Source organism: Haliotis asinina, chromosome 12 (genome assembly GCF_037392515.1).
Source record: "Haliotis asinina isolate JCU_RB_2024 chromosome 12, JCU_Hal_asi_v2, whole genome shotgun sequence".
Taxonomy (NCBI): domain Eukaryota; kingdom Metazoa; phylum Mollusca; class Gastropoda; order Lepetellida; family Haliotidae; genus Haliotis; species Haliotis asinina.
Window position 1 is genome coordinate 40443856 of NC_090291.1, and position 16089 is coordinate 40459944.

At 37.0% G+C, this 16089-nt stretch overlaps 2 protein-coding genes across 2 annotated transcripts in view; one reads left to right on the plus strand and one right to left on the minus strand.

Moving 5' to 3' along the window:
- The window catches only part of LOC137258554 (vesicle-associated membrane protein/synaptobrevin-binding protein-like), a 46759-nt gene extending 45284 nt beyond the window's left edge, over nucleotides 1–1475 (minus strand). The window contains exon 1 of the mRNA XM_067796262.1: nucleotides 1090–1475. Within this exon, the coding sequence (XP_067652363.1) occupies nucleotides 1090–1147 (58 nt within the window). The 5' untranslated portion in view covers nucleotides 1148–1475. The remainder of the gene's footprint in view (nucleotides 1–1089) is intronic.
- Nucleotides 1471–14378, plus strand: LOC137258557 (cilia- and flagella-associated protein 418-like). The gene is made up of 6 exons (XM_067796264.1): nucleotides 1471–1665; nucleotides 4119–4176; nucleotides 4912–4985; nucleotides 6961–7026; nucleotides 8587–8735; nucleotides 10987–14378. The coding sequence occupies exons 1-6, from the start codon at nucleotides 1553–1555 to the stop codon at nucleotides 11082–11084; spliced, it is 558 nt and encodes a 185-aa protein (XP_067652365.1). The 5' UTR covers nucleotides 1471–1552; the 3' UTR covers nucleotides 11085–14378.
- The last annotated feature ends 1711 nt before the right edge of the window (nucleotides 14379–16089 follow it).

The window sequence follows — 16089 nt, forward strand, 5'->3', positions numbered from 1 at the left end:
TGTATCACGAAAATACCTGAAGAATGTTTTACACTTGTGCTACCCTCCCCTCAAGAGAAAAACTTAGCTTCTTGATACTACACATAATGACATATACATGGGGACATAATTTGCAAGCTGACACATGTGAGTCATGTGTTTCACTAGGAGAGAACAATGGTTTGAATTCACAAGTTGGTCATCATCAGTATTGATTAAGCAGTCCACCATACCCTTTTGGGTAAAGATGAAACGGGGTGTTTCAAGTTATGTAACAATTTGTTTATGTCAGTCAAACAAGTGGCAGGTTCTGCATGTTGAAAACCCAACACCATAAATCGATGCAACACAAATATGACAGCACTGCAAACCCCCTTCAATTGTGAATGTGTATTTAACCATCTTGAACCAAAAGATACACAGATACCTGGGTCAATGTATGATTACGGTAACTTTTTTTGCAAAAATATAAACTTATCTAAGGCGAGTTGTAATGTCATGATATGCATACACTAAATCACAGATTCTCGTCAAATTACTTCAAGGTTAATAATGTAGCTAGTTAGATGAAAGCTGATTAGATCTTATCGAAGGGTTAGCAGAAATTACAAGGCTGTACACGTGCTGAAAAAATCAATGACAGATCAGTATACAAGTGATAATGCTATGCAAACGGAACAAATTTCAAGACAGACGGTGATCCCATGAAGTATTCATCATGTTCATTCTCAACGCCAAACACAGTCCTATATTACAAATACGTATAAGGTAAATACAGTGCCACTGCCTGTGTCTTATATATATATATATATATATATGACATCAAATCATGACTTTCACTTTACAAATATGCCGGTATAACCTCATGAGGATTCTTTAGCCATTCTGGAATATTCCGCCCTCGTGAAAACGGAGTAGTGTCTCTTTACGCCAGAAAAGGTTGATTCAATAAATTACTTCACCTTTGATTAGATCAACTGCATTATTGTGCATTATAAATTACAGATCTTGCTTCCAAGCATCGATAGCACAGTGATCTGTTCAGTGGGGAGGATGTGACCATAGACCAGCGTGTCTTTGACTCATGTGGCCTTCTCAATTGTTTCTCACCTTTGAAACGTAGTTCACCAGCTGGTTCAAGAATCAACACTTGTTCATTTTTAGCCATTTCAGAGTATCCTCTCCGCTATAATCGCAGATATTGTAAATAAATTTCCACGACTAAAGCATCTGCTCCACTCACTCTCTGTTAGCGTGGACTGCGCATGCGCAATTCATTCTTGTCTGAGTAATAATAGTATAAAAGTTAGGCAGGAAATTCCATCCGATTTGGGAAGCATACAAAACGTGTTTGCACGTTGAAAAAATGTAAAAAATGTTGAATCGCGGCTTGAACTATTTATTTTACGTTTTTATTATTTTTCAAATGTACACGTCTATATTACAAATGCCAACCAATCATGAGTGCACCTTTTTCAAACGTTATTACTAAAAGTGGAAATCGGAAGTAAACACGAGCACGAGCCTGGTGATCGAGTAAACAGTAGACGAGGTATCATCGTCAAAAACAAGGATGGCTGATGACATAGATGATTTATTAGATGAAGTCGAAACTAAATACTGTACAAGAGGAAATACTACAACAGGATCCCACAAAAGGATAACAGCCAATAAACCCAGGAACAGGTGCTCGATTTCATGTTACCGATGGCGATGATAGGCCAAGTTGGAAATATCATATTCCAGCACAAATCACAAAGTGGATTCAACTGGTTTCAAAATTTGAATTACGTGTATTTCAATGTGAAATATATGTGGGGTAGTTTTGTCTTGTAAACTAGATACTAGATACGGATTTTTTTACAGAGCGATGACTATGCCCAGATGATGCATCAGGTATTTTAAATGAAGATTTAGAAAGAGTCTTTTCTTCAAACGTGGTATGGTTTTGTTTTGGTTTAAACTTTAATGCTGTACTTGTTCCAACTACTAGCAAGCATCCTGGAAATAATGGACCCAGTGACTGATATTAATAACACTGGTTTGGATGCAATGATTTTCTATCGACGGAATCCCATATTCTTATCATCGTATGTATTATAGCAGAGACCATATAATAGTTTCTGATTATAGTCAGCTCTTATGAAAAACATAGGTTGCTCTTCACCCATTCTCATACCGAGAATCCCAACAGGTGCAAGGCCATCAAATACACACAAAAAAATAATATTGTGTTTTAATACAGTTAACAATAATGTGCTGAATTTGTTATTGGCTCAGGCACTACAGTTATATACTCAAGGTATACACAGACATGTACCTTAAACATAGTGAAAAATACACGGTACACTGAATGCCGGATGACTCAATATTCTTCATCCAAAAACTGTAACAGGTCTCTCTTCCCTTATTATGAGAAATACTGTTCCTTCACAGAGACAGTGGTACCATGTCTCTGGCATTGCAAAAATTTGTTATCATGGTCATTGTGTATGCTCTTTTCTTATGTAATTCACTCAAATGCATCTCATGCAGCAGTAATATAGTTTTGATCAAGCAAACCTTGGACAGAATGGACTGGTCCTAGGGTTTGTTTCTGTATTCTGACTTTGGCAAGCTTACGTTTTTGTGCACGTATCTGTAGTTCCCATGCCAGCAACAAAACCTTCAGCTTAACATGTGGTCTCCTTTTCATCCACCTTTGAAGTTATGTTTTCGAATTAACCAAGAGCTAGCATGCCTTGTTCATTTTCATTGAGAACCTTCCAGTTTTCACTCTTACAATATGTGAAGTTGATTTATGTTGTCCCTGCCAAGATTTTGTAATTTACCTCAGGGTGACTTTAATTTGTCGATTTATTAAGTATATTCTAAGAATATGTTCGTTTCCCCCAAATTTTGTTAAGTTTAGTTTTTTGTTAAAATGTATATATTGCTAACATGATTGTGTATGCTTGTTTTCCATGTTTGTTGAGCTTGCACTGGAAAGATATTTTGACGGTACCATCTCAGATGGACTCCATAAAACATTTGGGTATCTGATATCAGTGTTGTTCAGGCATAGTGGAGTCGACGTTATACAGGGCTAACATTTTTTAAAATATAATTGGTATTTTGATATTTTATCCATCAAATTCTCTCACACTGTGAATCTTTGGATGGATAGATTGAGATAAGATTTCTGTTCTAATATTCATGCCAGATATGCCATTTTTTGCTCATCTCTTAACCAAAATATTATTTGGCTTTGTATTGTTTAATATTCAGTAAGAATATGCTCAGTTGGATTTTCTGGTGATACAACTGTTTTCCATGTGTCATATTCCAACTTTATAGTGTTCACATTGTTTTTTATATCTAGTGATGATACCTATTTTTTTACATGTGTCGTGTAGATGGAACAACCTGAGCTAAAATCTTCAAGGTCACATGCAACCAAAAAATCAAACATAATTAAAACACAGTTATCACATATTCACTGGGCATGAGTTATGGGTGCAGCACAGCGCAGCTGTTGAAATTACTTTTCCCCCCCCCAGTGTTAGGGGAAAATTAGTGAGTCATTTGAACTCAGATTTCACAGGCTTTTTCATTGCGTTTTTTTTTTCAACCTTATAGATAGAATTGGCATTTTTGATGATTTGTTTTGGTAAGTGCATTCTGAAAGGTATCAGAACCTGCAAAGTTGCTGTTTTACACTGCATGTGGCCGGCCTTTCAATAATCCTAAGAATGCAGGGGTTTAAAAATATTTTGAAAGTAACTTGTCCTGACTAATTTTCCGCTTGCCCTGATTTTATGACACAATGTGTTATGTTAATGTTTATTGGACTATTTATCGAAGTGATAATTTCACTCTCTACTAGCTCTACTTTATTCTTATTGCGAATGTTAATAGCTTCATTATGAGCAGATATGAAATAGAATCCAAGATTATTTGTAGTTTGAAACCATAAGTGCAAATTATCTAGTGGTCCACGGAGAGGTAAGAAACCATTATTTGATTGTCCAAAATGAAAACTGACTTGTCCCGGGCGTTGGGCAATGGGATTTTTTAACCCCTGCAATGGCATGCTCTTTTTGAGCAGCTTGAAGGTAATATATCCCATCTTTCAGATTTGTATGTTTTATTGTTGACAGAGCCAAATTAGATGATGACATTGATGACATTCTAAGAGAAGATGATGACATTCCACAGGTAATAAATTCTGTTGGTTAGAGACAGAATATTTTTTGTAATAGTAATTATTATCATTTGTTGTTAAATGTCAACAAATTTTGCTTCAACTTTGTACATTTGACTATTTCATTTTGTCTTTTCATGTTTTCACTCATGTCATTCAGTGTCATGAACATCTATCAATGACTGTAGCAAAGTTTATTAAATTAGTTTCATAAATAACACTTATAGACACCCTTTTTGTGACATGCAGAATTTCCCTGTCTGTGATTTTCAGTAGTTATTTGATTATTTTCCTATTGCCTAGTGTGTCGTGGCCAAACTTGTCTCTTAGCACCATTAGTACTGCATTTTATGTACCTTTTAATTTTACAGGAAATGTCAGTTGAAATACAATAATCACCAGTTATCATAAAGATGAGAAAGTAAAAGGAACTATACAGAAACATTGTATCATATATAATAAAGATGCTGTTATCCATAAAGTATCTTTCTCATGACGCACTAGTCTGTCGTACAGACCCTGAAGTCTGAATATCAAAGAAAGCCCATGCAAGTCTAGATTTCCATAGTTTCAGTCTGAAAATGAAGAAAGTTTCATGGCTTCATTTCATTACATTATTTTTTTTCACTATGAACGTTTTTTCAGTAAAATATGTTCATTTCAGAGACTAGCTGTTAGTCTAATTACGCACCAAGTTCCAAAATGCCAATTAAACAGATTGTCATAAAGATGGATGCTTTATTTTACAGCTGAAGCAACTTAATTTAGGCATTAAAACATCAACAGATGGTAAAGACAACCAGAGGTCACAATCATCTCGAAAGTAAGTATGTGAGCTTCACACAAACAGTCCAAATCCATCTATACGGCCGTAGATTAACTGGATAATTCTTTCTCAACATGGTTGCATCAGATGAACCCTCAGTGAACTTTGACCAACTAATTTACATGAAGGGTTCTTAGCCAATCAGATGTCAGACTTCTGAAGCAATCAAACATTACTTATCACCTTCATTTGGAAGCTTCAGGTCAGTGAAAAAGAGTAAAAATATTTCTTTGATGGTGCTTCTTGTTGATCTAGTTGCTATGGTACTCAGAATATGCTCCTATCACCTCACTCACACATTGTACAGATGATGTGATGGAGATGGACCTGGACCTTGTGTACTTGTGTGGACTTTATTGGGAGTTAGGATCAAACCCAACACCTCAATCACACATTGTACAGATGATGTGATGGAGGTGGACCTGGAACCAGTGTACTGTTTGGACTTTATTGGGAGTTAGGATCAAACTCATCAACTCACTCACACATTGTACAGATGATGTGATGGAGGTGGACCTGGAACCAGTGTACTGTTTGGACTTTATTGGGAGTTAGGATCAAACCCAACACCTCACTCACACATTGTACAGATGATGTGATGGAGGTGGACCTGGAACCAGTGTACTGTTTGGACTTTATTGGGAGTTAGGATCAAACTCATCAACTCACTCACACATTGTACAGGTGATGTGATAGATTTGGACCTGGACAATGTGTACTTGTGTGGACTTTATTGGGAGTTAGGATCAAACCCAACACCTCAATCACACATTGTACAGATGATGTGATGGAGGTGGACCTGGAACCAGTGTACTGTTTGGACTTTATTGGGAGTTAGGATCAAACTCATCAACTCACTCACACATTGTACAGGTGATGTGATGCAGGTGGACTTGGACCCAGTGTACTGTTTGGACTTTATTGGGAGTTAGGATCAAACCCATCAACTCACTCACACATTGTACAGGTGATGTGATGCAGGTGGACTTGGACCCAGTGTACTGTTTGGACTTTATTGGGAGCTAGAATCAAACCCATCAACTCACTCACACATTGTATAGGTGATGTAATGGAGGTGGACGTGGACCTTGTGTACTATTATGGATTTTATTGGGAGTTAGGATCAAACCCATCACCTCACTCACACATTCTACAGGTGATGTGATAGATTTGGACCTGGACAATGTGTACTTGTGTGGACTTTATTGGGAGTTAGGATCAAACCCATCACCTCACTCACACATTGTACAGGTGATGTGATGGAGGTGGACCTGAACCTTGTGTACTTTTGTGGACTTTATTGGGAGTTAGGATCAAACCCAACACCTCAATCACACATTGTACAGATGATGTGATGGAGGTGGACCTGGAACCAGTGTACTGTGTGGACTTTATTGGGAGTTAGGATCAAACCCATCACCTCACTCACACATTGTACAGGTGATGTGATGCAGGTGGACTTGGACCCAGTGTACTGTTTGGGCTTTATTGGGAGTTAGGATCAAACCCATCAACTCACTCACACATTGTATAGGTGATGTGATGCAGATGGACCTGGACCTCGTGTACTTTTATGGACTTATTGGGAGTTAGGATCAAACCCATCAACTCACTCACACATTGTACAGATGATGTGATGCAGGTGGACTTGGACCCAGTGTACTGTTTGGACTTTATTGGGAATTAATGTTGGCATCAACCCTACACTTCACCCACTCAGTGTACACAGTACACAGTTCTGATGGAGTTGAATGTAAAGTTACTTAAGTGCATGGTCTAAAATGGGTGTTAATGTTGGCTTCAAACCCTGCAACTCACTCACTCATTGTACACTTGTTGGAAGTGGATATGAAACTAGTATGCTGTATGGACTCATCTCAAGTGTAAGAGTTGAAACAACTGAATCAGGCCTTTTTCAGATCATACAAAGAAGCCCTCCTGCTCTTTTTGAATTGACTTTTTGTATTTTCAGATGCTTTCCTGTATATTTAGGTGGAAGCTCCTGTATCCTTGGCTTAGCCTCAAGTGTAAATAAACGGTAAGGGAGTTGTCCTTTTTGATAATTTACCTACTGTTATTTGAATTAGGTCACTCGTTCGCAATATTGTTTGAGGTTCCAACAAACCATCACAGAGTGTCCTGTGTACCCTGAGAAACTCTGAATGAAGGATGGTTATGTTATTGAACCAGTCAGAGACCAGTTTAGTGAAACTGTTTGGCTTCATTTTATATTCAGTTCTTGTTGGGAATTACTATTTTAGCAAAAGTAAAATGACTATTTTTTTGTAGACATTAGTGAGTTCCTCCTGGATGACATTTGGACATATGTGCCTTTCCTCTTCAGCCCTCACTTTTAAATCAAATACAATTAAAATATATCATGCACACTAATGCATTTCACAGATTTAAATTCTGCAGGAAATTTTTTGTTTCACAATTATTTCAAGCAAAGCAAAAGTGCTGAAAATAATCTTTCAAAATTTGGTGCATGGTAAATGTTGCCACTTTTTACACTTAACAAATTCATTGTAACATATCTGTGTTTAATTTTCAAATTCTTGGTACAAAACTCTTGCCATGCATATTCCAAAATGCTTAGCTAATATATATAACAAATTGAGCACATTTGAGCATGTTTAATTTCACTCCCAAAATATTATTGTTTCATTTCATTAAAAACACTTTGTTATTTTATTCGAAAATGTATTAGGAATTCAGTGATGTATTTGTCACAGATGAGTAAGAAACATGCATAATGTAAGAAGCTGTCATTACTGGTCTAAGTGAAACAGATTTTCTAAACACTATCCAGTATATCGGAAAGCTCATTTCGGTGTTTGTCTTCGTCTGTTAACAAAAACATCTGATTCTGTTGAAGCCAATATATAACTAACATTGGTGATTTGACGAAAAACAGACATCAGCTAATATACTGTTTTTGACATTAAATACTCTGAGAAATCATCTCAACACCAAATAGCGCTTTAAATCACCATTACATGATTTTGATTAAAATACTCAAAGTATCCAGCCCACTGAGGTATGTGTATTGACAGTAGCAGCATTTGTCAGCTTTTATGACAGTTTCTCTTGACTACAAAACCAGAAACAAACAACTAACAAGTCTGGGTATTTGCAATTGAATTTACAACACCAGATAGAAAATTTGATATCATACGTTGCCAGTTTTCACTTAATACAGAAATGTTCGCAGCAAATAAAAACCTGTTTAGTATGAACATGTAGTTCTTCTTGAGTACAGAAACCTGTGAATATACAGATAGGACTGATCTCTTGTGACCTATGCTTGTAGTTAGAGGCAACTAATGAGATCAGACTCATGAAGCTATGATGTGTCTTCAGCAACCCTTGCCTCTTGTAAGAGGCAAGTAACGGGATCGGGTGGTCAGGTTCGCTGACTTGGTTGACGTCACATTTGCATAGATCAGTGCTTATGCTGCTAGTCACTGGATTGTCAGGTTCAGACTTGATTATTTACAGACCGGTACCACATAACTGAAATATTGCTGACTGTGGCATAAAACTAAACTCACCCAACAAATATTAATTTAGGCATGTATAATGTTCTCTGTTTCAGGGCATGTGACAGGCTGAGGTGCACATCATGTGACTTTCGAGTGTCACAGTTTAACAACTTTGAATGGCATACAAGTACAGACTATTTGTTTCTGAGGAACAATGTACCTGATTTTGAAAAACTGAAATCGAAACTTAAAACTAGAAAAGGTAAGTATTTTGTCATTTTAAATAATGATACAGCAAAGCATAAATGTGTAAAGAAAGGCCATTTCATGGTAACAGTGATTTGATGTATTTAGAATTTCCCCTCACTCAAACTTCATGACGTCCGTAAGTAATGTATTCAGCTATTATAATAAGTGACCCAAAATGTTGGAAAATGTACTTAAAACATGCACAACAATGTCAGTGTTTCAGCCAGGCCGGGCCCTTGCGCCATTCCCACAAAATCATAGGAAATGGAGCTAAAAATAGACATTGACGTGTATGTCTTGGTGCTCTTTTCAGTCACTAAAATTAAAAGCATACATTTATTATTTATAATCTGTCACAGCAAGCTTGTAAAATATGCTAAACTAAAAAGAAATCATACTTTGCTTGGAAAACAAACGTATCGGTTTCTAGTGTTAAGCAAAGAGGATAGCGACACTTCCGCATTCTTAGAATTGACAAAACTGTAATTTCTTGGAAACGTGTGCCATATTTGGAAGTCCTACTACGCTTTTACTAACTCGGATTTGTCAGGAAACTGACGTAATTAAATACTCGTAATTCATTGGTCAATAAGTGACGTGACATTACGGAAAAAAACGAACTGCACATATGGAATTGGCACAACGAAACAATCCGATTGAAATGGAAGTGGACATTAGTGCATCGCCACTTTAATCGATCTTTGCGAAAATGAAACGACGAATAACAGATTTCTTTTCAAAGCAAAGTGGTGTTAGCGTGGCGAACGATGCAAATGAAGTTCCTGACGCGGTTCATACAACTGATAGTACAAATAGTGAACGTTTCGTATCGGATGTATTTACTGACAATGACGAGGTCAATAAGTTGGATCTGGTGGAAGAAGACAAACACGTGCCCGACTTCAAGCGAAAGAAATTCGTATATCGTTTCCAAACATCGTGGCTCAGAGATTACACATGGCTTGATTATCATGAGGACACTGGTAAAATATATTGCAAATTGTGCACAGAATTCAAAATGAGAAACGTATTTACTGTTGGAACGGACTGTTTTCACACTTCAACATTAAAGCGACACATTGATTGCAGTGAACACCAAAATGCACTTCGCGAACTTTACATGCGAAAGAGTTTTGCTGTTGCAACAAATAATGTTATTTCACAGAAAAACGAAGCATCAGTTGAAATCCAGCCCAGATGGTGGATATTCTTATGGTAAGCTTAAAGTTGATTGCCGTAATTATTCATTAATAATAGTTGTAGTTCAAACTTAGTTCAAACCAAAAAAGTTTGATATAGTTGCAAAATATTATGTTCTCTTTCAGCATTGTATTAAAAAGCCAACCGACTGTTGTTTAGTTGTATCAGGTGTGAGGGTAAACTGACAGCTGTTTTGTTGTTGCAGTTTGAGGGCATACTGGCAGTGGTTTTGTTGTTATAGATGTGATAGTGTACTGACAGTTGTTTTGTTGTTTCAGGTGCATGAGTGTACTGAAAGTTGTTTGGTTATTTCAGGTGTGATAGTGTACTTACAGTTGTTTTATTGTTTCAGGCATAAGAGTGTACTGACAGTTGTTATGTTGTTTCAGATGTGAGAGCGTAATGACAGTTGTTTTGTTGTTTCAGGCATAAGAACGTACTAACAATTGTTTTGTTGTTTCACATGTGAGAGCATGCTGACAATTGTTTTGTTGTTTCAGGTCAGAGAGCATGCTGAGAGTTGTGGTTTTTTTTTTGTTTCAGGCATTAAAGTGTACGGACAGTTGTTTTGCAGTTTCAGGCATAATCAGGCATAAGGGCATACTGACAGCTGTTTTGTTGTTTCAGGCATAAGGGCGTACGGACAGTCATTTTGTTGTTTCATATGTGAGAGCATGCTGGCAATTGTTTTGTTGTTTCAGGTGAGAGAGCATGCTGGCAATTGTTTTGTTGTTTCAGGTGAGAGAGCATGCTGATGGTTGTTTTGTTGTTTCACATTTGAGTGTGTACTGACAGTTGCCATGTTATTTCTGGTGTGAGAACATACTGACAATTGTTTTGTTGTTTCAGGTGTGAGAGCATACTGACAGCTGTTTTGTTTCAGGCATTAAAACGTACTGACAGTTGTTTTTTTGTTTCAGGTGAGAGAGCATGCTGATAGTTGTTTTGTTGTTTCAGATGTGAGAGTGTACAGTTGCTTTGTTGTTTCAGATGTGAGAGCGTACAGACAGTTGTTTTGTCATTTCCGGTGTGAGAGCATACTGACAGTTGTTTTGTTGTTTCAGGCATGAGAGCCTACTGCTGCCAGTGTTGCTGGAGGTCTGTCCAGGATCTGGTGGAGCTGAAAGACTCCAAATTGAAATGGGTTTGTGGCAAGCACTGACACACACCACAGCCTAGATCATAGATTCCAAATCCATCATTCCGTCCCTTAAACCAACAAAAAAACACAAACTGGTTGTTCATGAATGGTTTGGTAGGAATTTCTTAGAAGCTGACAGAATAGACAAAAATAGACATTTGGTGAACTACTTAATTATTACACATTAATAATTAAATTCCATCATAGGTCCTTATAATGCAGAGATGCCAACCCCCAAAGTGTTGCAAATAGTAGTTTCAAATGTTCAAAATTAGTAGTTTGACCATAACATTCGTAGTCAACTAAATAAACAAAATCATGATGGATTCTGAGAAAGAAAATGAATGATATTACGGTCACATGGTTAAGTTATTTCCGCAGGAACTAAATGTGTCAAATCGCAAAGGTATTGAAATCAGCTTTGCTAAAATTACGTTTGTTACTTGCAATCATTCCACTTCAAACATGCTATTATATGATGAATGGAAGGTCCATGAAGTCCGAAAATGTATTTCATCTTTGAAAATGTATGTTTTTGTCTATATATCCGAATTTTAATGCATTTTATTCATATTTCGTAGGATTTCTAGTGGAATCGTATTGGCGTAGTTTGAAGTTAAAGTTTGTAGCGACTACGATAAAATCGTAGAGGTTGGCATCTCTGATAATGTTGTTACAGCTCAGAGTAACAATCAATATGTGATCCATTAAGTGCGTCCACATGTTTGTGTCGTGGCTATGGAATCAAACTTACGCAGTTTGATATGAATTGTAAATAGTGTCTTCAAGCAGCTAAACATTTATTCATAAAATATTGACTATATATATTTAGTTGGCTCATAGAAATACTCGTTTCGTTACAAAGACAAAACTATTTATTTGCAGTCCTTTGACCAGTATGATTCTGTATTACTTGCATTAAACCTATCACTGGATTTCTTACATACATGCATATCCATTAATTAGTGTTAAATGTTTCTGTTCTGACATAGATGTGTACTGTATATTACCATATATAAACCAAATTTTGAGGTACAAAAATAGCAGTCTGTAGAAGGAGGTCACCTTATCAATTGGTTGCATTTTTGTCAAACTTTGTCAGGGGTAAGAAAACAACATCATATTGCTTTGTGTGAGCAAACAAGAGAGGACGACTAAATGTCAGTTCTTTGTAAAGATGAAGAAAACCAAGTTCTATTGATAGTCAACTTCTTTAAAGCAAGGAGTGTGACATCTCAGTGTAGGTACTAGTACTGACATAGTACTTCGTTGTACTAGTACCTACACCAAAACACTCCAATCCTTGCAACAAAAAGAAGATGACTATCCATAGAACTTGCTTTTCTTTCAATTAAATGTCAGTAAAGACGTAAAATGTGCAAGGAAACATCACAAGGTAAAGACTTCTGAGGAACTCTACTCGTATTTAAATCAGAAGATTTTGATGCTGAAAGACTTGTTACATAAGACTCATTTATGCTGTTATTGATCCTTAATTCAGGCATGTCGCAGTGTCAGCACAGTATTCTAGTGTGTTCAAACGTTCAAGACATCTGTTCACAAATTATAATTCCATGTCTATCCATGTTGTCAGTGCAAACAATGTGTTTGAGAATATCTTTCATATGTTGGCATCCTATGTGTGTGACGAGTTTCAGTCTGTGTGCTACCTTCCCAAGCAAGTCTATTTTAACCTATTGCTGTACAAAACCGCGACATTTTTTGTCAAACAGTAAGAGATGATAAAAGAACAGTTTAATCTCACTATTGACACAGGAAGAAATACCAAACTACAACGCTTTGTCGTATCACATCTCATTTTGTGTGGGGTAACTTACTGGTGACGGTTTTTACTCAATATGCTAAAATACTAAATGGCTATGATTTACCATGTAGGTAAAAAGTGTGAAGCCCAATTCTGGTATCTTCACCCCCATCTTCCCCATTTTGTTGCTGGAATGCAACTATTAGGTCTACTGATTACACGCATTGGTGGGACAGCTTTAGTTCTGTGTTGATACAGCTAAAGCATAAAAAGAAAATGTTGGTTTTACAATTACCCAACAGATCCTTGAATTCTGGTGCTAACCCTATGCTTCTTGAGCAGTATGAATAGACTAAGCTTTCAGATACCATTGTTTCTTCCTGGCACCTATGAATTTTTGTCATTAACATAATGGCCTCAAACTTGATTGGATTAACAATTTACTTCTAAAAAAATGTAGAAAATAATATAAAAATCCTACCTGCTTATCCTAAATTTTAGGGATGTGTAATCAGAGCCACAACATTTCTGTTACTAGCCCTGAAAGAATCAGAGCAAGTATAGTTTTACACCACGTTTGGCAATTTTCCATGAATATCATTGCAGGGACACTAGAAATAGGCTTCACACTGTACATGTGTAAATCTAACTCTTTAACCACTAGGCTACCCTACCGTCCAGAAAGAAACTGAAGAATTCAAGGAATGACAATTTGATATCCATCATGATACATCTTTAGTTATTGATAAACCCAATTCCTTACAGGGACCACAACCCAATTCCTTACAGGGACCACAAAACCTACTTACCCCAATTAAATAGAGTATTTATGAGTGTGTCTTCATGAGGTGCACTGTTTGTGTTAAACAGCTGAAATACACTTAACAGCCGGGAAGTCAAATATATATCGTAAAAGATTGTTTAACAAAAACTATTTGATGTATATTACTTCGTTATTGTGCTAGAGATGTACAAATTATTACTTACAAGATCTGAGGACACAAATCCAGTAATTTTTTCCTGTTTGCACAACACAAATTTGCTATAATGAGACTAAACGAAAACCAACGATCCCGTTGTTGCTGACAGACAATTTGACAGCTTGTCTGCAGTTTGTATACAAAGCTTCCCTAAAATAGTAACAACTGGTACTGACCAAAGGGAAAACATGTGACTTTACTCCCCACAATGTGTCAGGACCTTTAATGAAGGGAAATAATTTGACTGCCTTGAAATGTGCAATACATATTGGACAGACCCTAACAAAAATCTTGACTAGAAATCCCAACCATCTGTCAGGACCCTCAATAATGACCAAAATGTGATGACTGATAACCTCACCTCACAACCCTCACTTAAGATTCCAGACCAACTTTTAAGGTCTGACTAGATGTTGGCCTCCTTTTTCATAAAGCCGAACCATGATCAGTCATGAAACTGACTTCAGTATGTTGTTCATTTGCATATATGCATATATTGTTCAGCTTGTTGTATTCACATGGGTTGTCAAACCTGTACTGTTGTGTTCAAACAATAAAAATTGAAAACTAGTTTCATGTTTTGTTTGTTGCTTAATATTCCAGCAGATTGACTGGGCCAATAGGCAGGGGTTCAAAAATCCCATTGCCCAACGCCCGTGACAAGTCAGTTTTCATTTTGGACAATCAAATAATGGTATTTAACTTGTCCATGGGCTACTAGATAATTTCCACTTATGGTTTCAAACTGCAAATAAACTTGGATTTCATTTCATATCTTCTCATAACGTAGCTATTACATCTTGCAATAATAGTAATTTAGAGCTATCACTCTTTGAAATTTATCACTCTTCGATAAATAGTCCAGTGAACATTAACATCAAACATTGTGTCATTAAATCAGGACAAGTGGAAAATTAGTTAGGACAAGATACTTTCTTGAAGTCACTTGCCCTGTGGTAAGTCGCTTTTAAAAAAACACTGAACCCCTGCCTATAGGTAGTCAGGTCTGGATCTCAGCTTATGAGCAACAGCCAGGTGTACAAGAAGGGACGGAGATGATCATAATCAAAGCCTGTTACTAGGGAGGAGTGTGGAAAAAGGAACAGCCAGGTGTGCAAGAAAGGATGGAGATAATCATAATCAAAGCATGTTACTAGGGAAGAGTGTGGAAAAAGGAACAGCCAGGTGTGCAAGAAAGGATGAGATGATCATAATCAAAGCCTGTTACTAGGGAGGAGTGTGGAAAAAGGAACAGCCAGGTGTGCAAGAAAGGATGGAGATAATCATAATCAAAGCATGTTACTAGGGAAGAGTGTGGAAAAAGGAACAGCCAGGTGTGCAAAAAAGGATGGAGATGGCACAGCACAGGTTTATGAATTAACTTTCTCTGCGCTTGTGCTGATGCTTATCAACACCTGGCTGTCCCATTCTCTGCACTCCTCCCTCAAAACAAAGCTGAGCTAATACATAGATTGCAATTCATCGGTCCGCTTTGGAGCCAAACAGACAGTAGTAATGTCATTACAGAACTAAACCAAAGGGAGGAAAGTCTGTTTATGACATTCTCTTTGCTCCTTCCACAAGTCAGTACCATTTCAATCTTATTGTTTAATCCAGTACAATACCTCTCTGCATTAAAATCTGAGGACAATTCCCCTGGATGTAGCATCAGGTAAACTTTCACATCAGCCATTCAATATAAATGACTGAAACCAAAAACATAACTAGGATTTTCACATCCACCCACCTCACTTTCACTGAGGACACACATCCATAATTTCCATTACATGATGTGTGGCAGTGTCACCATCTTCAAAATGTTTTGAACATCACACGATAATGCTATTTATGGCTGTCATCTTTCAGTCTTGGCAGCAAAGTGTTGGCAAATAAATATACAATCGCTCATAAAAACAAACTAATAATGTTATTCATACCAAATGGTTAAAAAGGTGCCTCACATTGTGTACGCACACAATGGTTGGTTGGTTCTTCTACACCATGCACTAGTCCAGCTGTATGAGGGCAGTCTGTAAATAATTGTGACTGAACCACACAATCCTGTTATCAACATCATCAGCTTTGATATATGCAATTGGGACGCAAAGACGTAAGTCAACCACATCAGCGAGCTTGACCACCCAATACCAGTATGCCCACGAGGCCTAGCAGCTTGATACTAATTCTAGCACAACTGATTATGTTTAGTTAAAATTGACATGGACTTCTGTGGAAAGTCTAAAAATGGACAGGTGATCTTTATGGCATACAACTGAACTAC

Coding starts and splice junctions, on each gene's coding strand:
- LOC137258557 (XM_067796264.1), top strand. CDS start 1,553: ATGGCTGATGACATAGATGATTTATTAGATGAAGTCGAAACTAAATAC. Junction 4,177..4,911: donor AAGATGATGACATTCCACAG/GTAATAAATTCT, acceptor TTTATTTTACAG/CTGAAGCAACTTAATTTAGG. Junction 7,027..8,586: donor GCCTCAAGTGTAAATAAACG/GTAAGGGAGTTG, acceptor TCTCTGTTTCAG/GGCATGTGACAGGCTGAGGT.